The 12,425-nt window shown below is 35.2% G+C and overlaps 1 protein-coding gene across 6 annotated transcripts in view; it reads right to left on the bottom strand.

The window, feature by feature from the left end:
- The window catches only part of LOC149804709 (regulator of G protein signaling 7-like), a 294,195-nt gene that overhangs the window by 205,560 nt on the left and 76,210 nt on the right, over positions 1–12,425 (bottom strand). For all 6 annotated transcript variants that reach the window (XM_089943319.1, XM_089943310.1, XM_089943302.1 and 3 more), the window contains one exon: positions 10,825–10,931. In XM_089943319.1, coding sequence (XP_089799445.1) covers positions 10,825–10,931 — 107 coding nt within the window. The remainder of the gene's footprint in view (positions 1–10,824; positions 10,932–12,425) is intronic.

The raw sequence follows: 12,425 nt of genomic DNA, 5'->3' as shown, positions 1-12,425 counted from the left end.
GTGAGGTTTTAAAAGGAAGCTTCACTCAATGGTTCACATGAGGCCTGGTCAACCCATTTTATCCTTTCATCAATTTCAACTGCAGTGCCAGATTCCTTAGAAGCAATTCTAAATACATTTTTGTGGTAAAACAAAGCATCATACAGCAGCAGCTGCAAAAATTGTGATGACCTTCGCCATATTTACTAAAACTGTTGTAACAATGTTATTTATTTTATAAAGTATAAAAAACTATATATCTCTGAAAGGTAATAAATTTTGCAACACAGTGATATATGTTTTGTTATCATTTACCAATGTACATGCTCACAACTGTATTTTGAAATATGACTTGAAAGAAGAAAAAAACAAATTAAAAAACTTAAAATGATGTTCAGTGAATCTTTTGTCCATGAAGATGAATGAAATGCTCCTAATAGTATCTTAATAAAATAAAGATAATTCAATTTCTAGTATTTTGGTCCAAATTTGAAGTTTCTAGCACTGTAAGTTCAAAAGTTATAATAATTTTACTAAAATTGGACAACATGACACATGGAACAATGTTTACTTCACATTCTGGAACATGTACTTCAGCATGCAGTTTCTCATGAAAACTTGTCACAAATTAATTCTAGAAATCTTTCAGTTAACGATTTGTTTCATCAACAACTTTTTTCCAGATTAAATCATACCAAAGTAACTCAAAATAATGTTGTACATCGCCTTCTTCTGGGTGTTAAACAGTTGCTCCTTCTATCAATTTAAATCTTGGCTGCAACCGAAGTGAAAAATCATCCCGGACCCATTTCTCTTGAAAGGCTTCAAAGTCAGCTCATTCTCCGAATCACTGTCGAAAAGTGCATGAAGCCATGCATCATCTCTTTTATCAACTTTATTCAATTCTAACATATCATTTAAGTCAATATTATCATCAGAATCATCCAAATCATCAACTTCAATGTCGCTACCCTCGCTATCAACATCCATGTTTACATCAGAGTTGTTGTCCATCGTTTTATCGATGATTTTCAAGTCAACAATTTCTTTTCAAACCATGTTTATTTTTAAATTTCACTGCGCATGCATGCTTTAACCATTTCCTGTGTACGTGAAGAAATACACAAATATTTGTGATGTATAACACATGTTTCTAGACGCTACACATATATGTATTAGAGTACAACCATAGTCGCATTCAGGATAAAATGGGATACTAGCGGATATCTCATAAAATACAGTACTCATGCTCAATGTCAGCATAAGCGGATTATGATATAACAATGCACTGTTAAGATGGTTTGTTAATATGGACAACAAAACTGTTTATGTAGCAATAGTTAAATTTCAGCGCAGTTTATATCAAGTTTGTGGCTTCCTTTCATGGGGCCTATGAATTTCTCCACTCCAAACCAATGGTTGTATATAACAAGCTTAAACAGCCAACAATATCAACAATAAAAATAAATCACCAGATTGTATATTCTTCGCGATCCTAGAATAAACTTTTTACACTTTATTTTTTGTACTTCTAAGAAGAAAAAACTATTTTTTCGTGAACAAGAAAAATACATATAAAATTTCAGGAGCCATGCCATGATCGTCTTATATTATTCATGTGGAGATCTCTTACCCAAAATAATAATAAACTTTTTACGTTTTTTTTCCTTCATATTTTTAAGAAAGACATTTTTTTCATGTGCGAGAAAAATACATGTATATAAAATTTCGGGAGCCACGCCAAGACCATGTTATATCCGAATTCGTGTTATAGTGAAGCCTGCTTTATAGTGGGGTCACACTCTACCGTTATCTAGATGACTGACCATGGTGTTATTGCCTGGATTGAGCAAACAATAAAATAACTATGAAAAAATTAATGGACAGAGTAAAAGACATCTGAGCAAAGATACAGAATAGAACAATACAAGTTCCCGTATGTAAAATATAGTAATGTAATCAGTTACACAAACAAAATGAAATTGAACATGATATTTGACTGATATACCTCTTGGAAATAGAATTAAAAAATGTATGTGAAATGTAATTAGTCATTCTGTTATACCTACAAAACAAATTTCCTCATAGTATTGAGTGACTGATCAAACCCAAATTTCTGGCATGTCAGCATAACTTGACTGCTTCTGGTTCTTTTGAAATACTGTTGGTGACAGGTCAGTGTTGCATATTTCTTTCTATCCTCTTCACGTCATCAACAGTAAATTGGCTTTCTATTGTCCTTTCCCTCTATATCATGCACAGGTATGGAGCTATTTTTCTTGTGCTTTCCCAAGACTAGCTCCCTTCCCTATGAAGCCAAATCTCTCTATGGTTCCAGGTCTCTCAAATTCTTTCAGATCCACATCCCCTGGATGATTTAACATGACTTCCATTTCAGCAGAAAAACAAAGACTGAATAATTCTGTGAGAGAGTTTAATTACTGTAAACCTTGGATTTAGTCTGGGAACACCCCTGCCCTCATTTAGCTTGGCCAATCAAGATTAGCTTTCACCAACTGCCCAAAATTTAACACTACCATCTAAGTCAGAATAGTTCTCTGAAGTCTGCCTTAATTAATAATTATGATGGAAAATATAATTTTATGACACCCATTTCAAATGGCCCAAGATTTCCCAAAATTTATATATGGCTTGTCTTAACCATGTCATTTCCTCCACTTAAAGCTACACTGACATAACTGTCAGACTTTTATCCTAGCAGGTCCTAATTAAAATTCACTCATGCTTCGAAACAAGAGTGGTTAACCATCCCAGGCTACCACATTTATTGTGAGCTGAGCCCATACATCAATCTTAATGGTTATGTATCATGCTGACAATGACAGAATGTGCTGTGAAAATATCTAAAAAGTGTGCACCATTACAGAGTACATGTACTTATAATCAAACAATCAGAAGAAATTGTTTGCTTTGATGCACATGTTGAGCAAGTTTTAAATAAATAATCATGCCTTTTAGGCTGCATAAAGTTTTGTTCCCAAGATTAATTCAGGGTATATTTAACTATATGGCTCTGTAATTGTCAGTGTTCTGACAGCAATCAGTTATTATTATTATTATTATTATTATAATATTATTATTATTAATATTATTATTATTATCAAAAAGGACAGTCAATGTCACCTTTGTAATAGTTGTTCATTACTGATCCAGTGTTTTATCTACACATGTGTCATGCGTCAAATACTCAGACTTTTCCAATCTGATGCAGAAAAATAGTCACCGGTATGTAAATTGATGCACCCAAATGTTATGTTTTAATCATTAACAAAAAACAAAGGTTCAGTCTAAAAATCGTCGTCTGTAGATAAATTGAAATATCCCCATTATTATGTTTTGTTGATTAAAACAAAATAAAGGTTTGTTCTAACTATTTTAATGGCTAGATTACAACTCTCCCAAATGAAAATACGCGCACATCACTTTCTCACGCTAATGTTGTCATAACACATGGGGTTAAAACTGAGTGTGGAGCCTGGAGCTGACCTTATGTGACCTGTGACTGTCACATCATTTGAAGCAACAGGATGGTAAACCGTATAATCACCATACCCAAGAAAAGAGGTGGAAAATAAATACGTGATTTTAAAGTGATTCTCACGAGAAAGTACTATTTTATGCACATTTTTGTCATGCAATGAAGCAACAATTTCCATTTGCTCAATTTTATGCCTTGCGCTGTTCTAATATACTGTCATCATTCGATTGAAAATGGCATCCAAGGCAAAAAATTAAAATAGATCCAAATCTTTTGGACCGCGTATATGACCGACCAATGATAATAGTAGAGGTCTCGCTAGGATTTTTAAACTAGGTGTCCAGGAATCTTATTTTGGAAAAAACACGAGTCCCACCAGCAAAAGTTGCAGTCCCCTAACAGAAGCATATTGGGAATACCTGAAATGGCTTAATTTCTAGATGAGTAGAACCAGTGGTTGCCATTGAGTTTAATTTTCTAACTTCTTTACACCAATGACATATACCTCTTATTTGTCCATTAAAGTGAGAGTGAATTATGTCAGGCCAAGGAAAGGTCTTATTCTAAGCACTATGCTAGGCATCACACATAGTGAAATATCAGTTCTAGCAACATTTAGTACTCTGTTGAATCTCATTACAATCTTCACCAATTTGCCCCAAAATACTTATCCAAATTTGCAAACAGCATTTTGTCTAATTCTCAGCATGTCTTGATTTCAAGGTCACATGCACTGCTTATTCGGCACACTTGGAAATGAACACAAAAGTACATCAATGGGTCCTTCTGTCTCTGAATTCATCCATTGTAAATATCAGTACATTTTCCCACCATTCTGCAGCTAGTCAAGAAAATACAATGACAACATGTACATCTGGGGGTCTTTCAGCCACTGAATTTTCTCAGTGTAAATATCAGCACAGCTAAAATGATCATTTGATCAACATATTTTCCCACTCAGCAGACGGTTGAAGCAAGGCAGGCAAGTCCATGAATTTGCCATCAGACAAATTTGTTGCATATGGAGGACGCCTGTATAAGTGATTTTCTACATCCCAGGTATAAAAAAAATTGTGTCCAAATATGTGTGATCAAACGTTTCCAAGACCTCAGACTGTATTGTTATCGAACTGGTGGAGCCTTCATCATCCAAAGATGAGGTAACGGTTTCTTGTAAGATAAAACGTAGTTTGTGCAGCAATGGTTGAAAACACAGCTGGCAACGTTTTCAAAAAGAAGCTAAGTCGAGTGAAGAATGTGACAGTTAAGACGCCTTTATATTTTGCCATATATGTACAGAGGCTAAATAAACCATGACCAAATGTGCAAAAGAACAATAACTTTCAGAACAGTAATCTGGCAACTGCCACAAGGCATGCCAGGTTGCCAGAACACAAACTGCTGATTGAATGTCCACAACACAAGACAGATTTGAATGCAGGGTTACAAAACCATTCTTCCAAACAAGACATAGCAGTGAAAGTGTTACTTAAGTGTGTACATTGGCTGAGTGTAGAAGACATCCCTTTTTTAAAATACAAATCTCTTCTTAATTTAATACATGACTTAACAGCTAAAGAAAGTGATGCCACTGACATTTTGAAGAAACCTGCCAATGAGTACGACTCGTCTACGACCTGTTCAGAGTTACTGGAGCGCCTATCAAACGTTGTTGAGGATAGTCTTATAAGTGACATGCAAAATTCGTCATTTGTGGCAGCAATAACAGATGAAAGCACTGACATAGCTAACAATAAACGCCTTGTCATATATGCTCAGATTATTTCTGATGAAATCATCAACAAGAATTTTAACAAATATAGAATGTTCAGATGCTTCTGGCAAGGGAATTGCCTTATTGGCTTTAGTTACATTAGATAACTAATATTTTCATTGTGTATTTAAACAATGTAACTATATTTTTTAAACTAGTGAAAACTGATCACTGGCTAGAATAAGACTCACAGGTTTGGCTTTAGACTCATTGTTTTTTGCCTTGATGAGTTCAATGCCTTACATGAAGCCACTTGTAGATCAAACACTGCTGATCAAAGAAATGGATGAAACGGCTGTTTCTCGTTCATTTTTATAAAGTTCAACATTAAATGAATGCAAATGTATAAATATTATTTAAACCTGATAAATAATGATGAATGTGCTGTATTATGGAAATTGTCTGTTTAGATCTTGCTCTAATTTAACTTTAGCTTTTACTCTTTAGTTTGTATGCTTTCATTAACAATTTCCTCTTTCACTGAATTGATTTTCTTTCTTATCAAGCTAATAATTTGCATATTTAATGCTAAATCATATACTTCTGCAACCTTTTTCATCCCCTGTTGACTATGGGTATGTAGAATAGGCCCAAAACACTGGTCATAAAGAAGCAACTAATGAAAGCAGGAGCCATCATGGCTCAGAGGTTATCACACTTTACCTTTCACCAAAAATGTGCAGGTGTTAATCCCACCATCAGATCAGTCTGGAATGGCTACTGTGGTTGGATCTTGGGCAGGGCACTTGCCTTGGCACAGAACAACTTAATGATGTTGCTGTGTCATAAAACACTAAACCACAATTCAAGCTGCTTCCACATAAAAAGTTCTTTTTCTATTAGTTCTATCCTTTAAAATATGTTCACTATTGACCAGTACACCTTCTATGGCAATAAAATAGGTCTTTATTGCCTCTGAGAAACCTAACTTTTGAGAGTGGATAAAGTCCATCAGACTGAAGTCCTTGAAAGTGAATGAATCCTAATGCAGTTTTTTTTATAAGTCTTGGACCTTGGACTTGAAGAATTGTTAACCCCTGACATGATGACACCAAAATTCTTAATAACAGTCCTGGAATTATTTCTTAAAGTACTGCCACCAGCAGGCATTACCAAACATTTTTAGTGAAAAATATTTCTTTGTATACTGTTATTTACTGTACTGAACATTTAACACATTAACCCCTAGTGACTTAATGGGGCAGGAGGTAGTAGCCTACTGCCGAGCTCTGTGGCGTCATGGTCATGCATGACACACTGAAGTGGGTGGTATTATAGAAAGGTAGACAGATGTAGCTCTACAATGATACCAAATAATCTGGAATATCTAGTTGCACTACAAAATACAGATATAAAAAATCTCGTTTTTTGGACCCGACTTTTTTCTACCGAAAATTCACCCGTGGTCGGAATCCAATTTTGTGTCCAGATTTTAAACTTTTTGGTCTCAGATCTAAGGCAAACCAGTATGAACTGCAAAGACACAGATGAACCTTTGCAAAAAGTAGGATAAGATGGGCATTTGGAGTGGTCTCCATACAAAAATAATGGCTCCATTTAGCACAAAAAAAAAAGAACTCCAACTTTTACCCTTCTGCTCATGCGCGAGTCAAATAGCCTATGAAAAACGATGTTTCTAAAACAACTAGGCAGTATGTTATTGAAAGATCACCGGGGGATTTGGTGTTTTCGGATCTATTCAGAAATAGCTTTCAAAATGTGTTTCCTACTCGATTTTCAGGTGAAAATGACAAACAGCTCCCGAGGTTAATGTGTTAAGAAGAACTGAACAAAATATGTTTTCTTATTACAAGTTTTAGCTTCATGATGCTGAATTAAAATTCTATGCACTAACTGCCATTTTTGATGATAAAATGAGTGATGGAACAAGGTTTTTATTACCAGTTTTTGATCAAGATTATATTCACATCCAGCTATTTGGGGTATTTTTTATATAAGAAAAAATGGGATCTTCACCTGCACCCACACTATAAGTGGATTCACAAGTTATCCAAGATGCACTAAAACAAGTGAGTGATGTACTCTGTTCTACATAACAAATGCATATGCCTTAATATGCACACATCACACTTGGTCAAAACTCCCAAGACATATCTCTAATGAGTACATATTTCCTTATCTCAGCATTTATCATGGGAGGGAACAAGCTCCTAAAACTCACCTAGAACATCAAGGTCTTCTTGAAATTTGCCACTATAAATGCCTGATGTTTAATTGGTTAAATCATTCTCAAAAATGATTTTACATATGACAGGTCCCTATCAGCAAGGAACTGGTAAGCTAGATTGTTGAACCATGATCATCGGGGTCAGAGGCGTGATTAAAATGAGCCGAGAGATGGAATGTCCAACTTTCTGCAGTACTTGTGGGATCATCCTGAAAGGTGGGAAGGCACATGTGAAAGGACGATCCCATTTTAGACTAAAGGCATCCACTGCCCACGTGTTTTGGTCAGGAGCTGGGGAAATGTAAAAGGGAAGCTTGCTGTTCAGCTTGGTGGCAAACAAATCCACCAGAGGAATCTTTGAAAGTCAGTAGCCGGGAGCCCACAATCGATTGGTGAAGTGACAATTCCATGAGAACTATCTTCCCTTTCCTTAATAGACTGTAAGCCAAAATATTCTTTTGCTAGGAATGTGGATACCCCAGAGGGTAATTCCTTCTGAAGAAGCTGAGCAAAGAAGTTCCAAACCTCCATCCAGAAAGGATATGCACAGCATGTGTGCCTCCTTGTTGCCTGAGGTGTACCACAATGGTGGTATCTTAAAAGAGACCATTATGCAGCAACCTGGTGGACACATCCCCGAAGAGCTAAAAACACTGCCCTCATTTCACAATTGTTGATGTGAAGGGTAGATTCTTCCCAGAAACAAGAACCCTGAAGAATCGATCCTTCTGACTTGACACAAGTGCCTCTGGTATGAGTGGGTTTGGGGAGGGGGGTGCATAAGAACTCTAGCTACAAACCAGCCCCAATTTGTCCACCTTATCAGATGATATCAGAAATTACAACCCAGAGAAATCAGAGCATGTATAAGGGGTGTTATGTGGCTTACACACTGCCAAAATGAGAAACTGGAAAGGATGCAACTTACGCCTGCCTTGACAAACTCTGGAGTATATGGTCCCGAACAGAAAAAGATAAGCTTTCAACAAGGTTTTACTCTTAGCTCCTCAAACAGAGATGAGATCCTATCTACTGTCCTGAACCCCTGTTAGTGAAGAAATTCATGCACACAAAATCTTGAGATGGAGTGAACTCCAGTTTGTCTAGATTTGGCAAAAAGACACTTTGGACCAAAAACAAGAAAGATATAGTTTAAAGAAGTCTAAACAACTATTGTGGATCAACCAATCATCAAAGTATTGGATGACTGGGATATCTAGTGACCTTAAATAGGCTGTGATGACTGACATGACCCTCATAAAGACTGCCTAATCACCAAGTCTTACAGCATTCATGATGGAGACTATGGTCTCCATCTTTAATTGTTCCTCCAGCAGAAATTTGTTTAGGAAAGAAAGATCGATAATTAGGTGTAACTTTCCCCCTTTCTTAGGAACTGGGAAAAGCTGGGAGTATAATTCCAGAGACTGGTCATTTAACACACTCTATTGTACCCTTCTGAAGAAGGGAGTGAACCTCTTTTTTTTTAATTGCCCAAATCTAACTTGTGGAAGAATGAGGAGGACTTTACTAGAGAAGGGAGATCCTAAAAGTGAAGCCAGTAATCATCCTTTTATGATAGAAAGGACAAAGCTATCTACCAGTACACCAGACCAAGTCCATGAAAAATAGGTTTAGTCTGGCACTAGCAGGAACCAATGGATGAGGTACAAACAGAGGGTGAGTCCTTAGGGCATTCCACTCTTGTCTTTATGAATGGGTTAAGGACATGCAAACTTCATTTTGGGTTTTCTAGGTAGCCTGTATTTTAAACACAATTTGTAAAACTTACTTCATAGAAAGTTCAAACTACTCCATAATAATGCTTATTTTATATGCCAATCAAATTCAGTTTAACAACCATTCATAACATGCTTGTAGAACCCATATGTGTAAACAGTTGCCTACCTGAAAAACAGATGTCATGACAACAACGGTTAAATAAAAATTGCATATTTCCCAGGGCATTTTAATTTGCGGGAGTTCTTCACTAACAAATACAAATACACATGGCTGCAGCAGTCTTTTGCATCTGCAGGAAGTACAATATGATAGATTTTGTTGGTATTATGTGTTGAGGCTCTCATAAACAGTAACAAGAAAAAAGTGAAGACAACAAGCTTTGAAAATTTTTAAAAATAATTCATTTCCCTAGAAAAACAAGGTAAAAATGAGGAAAAGAATTTACGGTTTTAAGAATCAAATCCAAAAATAATCCAAGAATAATCCAAGAATTATAAATTATTAGTCCTAGTAATAAAATGTTCTAGTAAATTTGAGTTCAAGTCCTGAGGAAAATCCCAAATGGAAGGCGATGACATAATCATATATTGACATGTCAACAGTTCTTTCTTATACCACATTAAACAATATTCCGGTGTTTGAATTCCCCAAAAAATTCAATAAATATCTTTGTCCAAGAATTCTGTTTCAGATCTTAAATATTCCCAGGGAAATGAATTAATCTCTTAGAACCCAAATAAACTGAAGAAAAAATAAAATTTAACTCCAACTGGTCACAACAACAACAAAAAACACCATCTTGATGTTGAAGAGTTTTAAAAGCCCAACTAAAATTATTTCTCAATACATCACTATCATATATGACTACTGCACAATTCAGCTAAAACCAGAATTTCTAAATAGAGGCTATTCACATGTGTAAAGTCATGTAAACCCAGTACAGCCTCGATTCCGCCCTATAAATCCACACTAAGAATGAATTTAAAAAAAGAAGTTGTTTACTCCAGCACTACTAATTCTGTATCAAGATCAGGAACTAGGTCAGCTTTAAGATAAAAGTTCTATTAGGTGTTTATGAAAAAACAGGTCAATCTAATTTCTGAAAAATGTCAAATTCCAGTAAACAAAATTAAGTTACTATAACACGTAATGGAATAAAAAATTTAAAACTAACAATCAAACAATTAAATTAAATCAGATATAAATTAAATCAAATATACATAACAGTATTCATCTTCATTCCCATACCTGGATTTGTTCTAGATGAGGTTTTCTTTGCATGAGGAAATTTCATTATTTCTTCTATTCTGAAGATAACATTGTAATGTCTTCCAAATTTAAGTGAGAAATGATGTTGGTTATTTTTGTTATCTTAACATTAATGAGCTATTTCTGTCTGTAATCTGCATACTGGAAATACAACCAAGAATATCAACATACATAAAAGTGCACCAACTACCTTCCAAAGATGGAAAGACCATCAAGTTCATATATGTATTGATAAGTATCATATTGCAGGCTGTGTATTGTGAATTGTATCGAAACATGGCACAGGTGCATCGTTTCACCCCTAATCAAAACCATGAAAAAAGAGGTAAGCGTGGATTAGAAAGGTTACTAAGGGAAATAGATTCAACTCACCTGAAATCTGTAGTATGTGTTATCATTTTTCACTGTCAGGACATGATCATCGATGGGGAAGAAATAACCATGGGCAGCCATTAGGTGTGCTAAGTGGAGGGCCTCAGCTGTAAAAAAAACATTTCTTCAATAGTGATAAATTAGCAATATTAATCACATTTCAGGTGGATAGTTACAAAACTTATGCAATACTGAATTCAAAGTAATATTAGTATTACAACTCTATGATCTTAAACTAAGTAACAGAAAAGAGCCAAAATCAACAAGTTTTGTAAAATTCAACAAATAATTGTGCATTGTGAATTAAATCCCAAATAGTCTTGAAAGTGTTATCACAAGTCCAAATGTATAAGGTTCCAACTGAATTCCAGTTGTATTCCAATTTAATTGCAATACTGAATGTATTGATGTGCCTGTAGTCTTGAATAAGTTAATGTGGTAGTGTCCTGTAGTGTGGCAATGTGCTCAGTCTTTTGATGTTTCACAATAATATAATCCAAAACTGTTCTTGCATGAAATCACTATAATTCCAAATTAATTTTCTAGTCCAAGAATATTACAAATGAAAACTCTGTATTTCGAGTGAATAATAATTTGAATAAATAATTTCACCCAAATGAAAAACTGAACAAAACAATATGACTTATTCAACTAAAGATACAAGAATGAGTAATTTCCTGAGTAAACGACTTTATATAAAAAGCTAAGATACAAAAACAAAATGAGTATGAGGGTCAAAAGTTCATTTCTTGAATATTCTAAATTGTCACAAAGATAAGATCTATTTTATCAAAATTAGACAATACCAATGTCCTATACTCAGATTAAGATAAACATGTTTACTTCCACTGATAAAGATCCTAATATTTAACCCATATAGAAATATTAACTATGTATTATTTGGTGGGCCCCGAGTGGCCGAGTGGTCTAAAGCGCTCTCCGTTACGGATCACTGCCATCTCACCTCTGTCTGCGTGGGTTCGAGTCCAGGATTCGGCCAATGTGGGTATGTGAGAAAGCTTGCCAGTAGCTTCTCATGGGTTGGTGGTTCTTCTCGGGGTTTTCCCAGGTTCTTCCTCCATCATTAATACTGGCCGCCATGCATAGCATATTGTGTGCTGAAAAATGGTGTTAAACCCGACAACAATGTATTATTTTTTTACAAATTAAAAGTTAGTGGTCAAGCACACCATGAACTTGATTTTGGACAAGGTCAAGGTCAAGTCCAAAAAACAATCATACATAACATATAACCATGGAGAAAAAAATGACAAATACAAATTTAAACATACATAACATTTGCACAAACTAAACACTGAACTTGACATTGAACCTGAAATTAAACATAGGGCTTTCCTTATCAGCTTGGTGCTGGGCGATTTACCTGGCTACTTTTACTTTACACCTGGCTAGTTTATAAAACAAAAATAATCTGTATCCCCATTGGAGGGAGGTCACCCCTCCACCTGCTGTGGCAATTCACCCTTCAACTTTTATGGAAGGCTTTATAAACATGTATATGTGTATTGATAGAAAGAGCATGCAGTTCCAACTTTATCTTCATAAATTGTCGAGAACTGTTTGTTTTTTTTTAAAGACTA

The sequence above is a fragment of the Sinohyriopsis cumingii genome, chromosome 2 (assembly GCF_028554795.1).
Source record: "Sinohyriopsis cumingii isolate HCF-2022 chromosome 2, ASM2855479v2, whole genome shotgun sequence".
In the NCBI taxonomy this organism is placed as follows: Eukaryota; Metazoa; Mollusca; class Bivalvia; order Unionida; family Unionidae; genus Sinohyriopsis; species Sinohyriopsis cumingii.
Note: the sequence above shows the minus strand (reverse complement) of the source record. Positions and strands in the feature narration are given on the sequence as shown.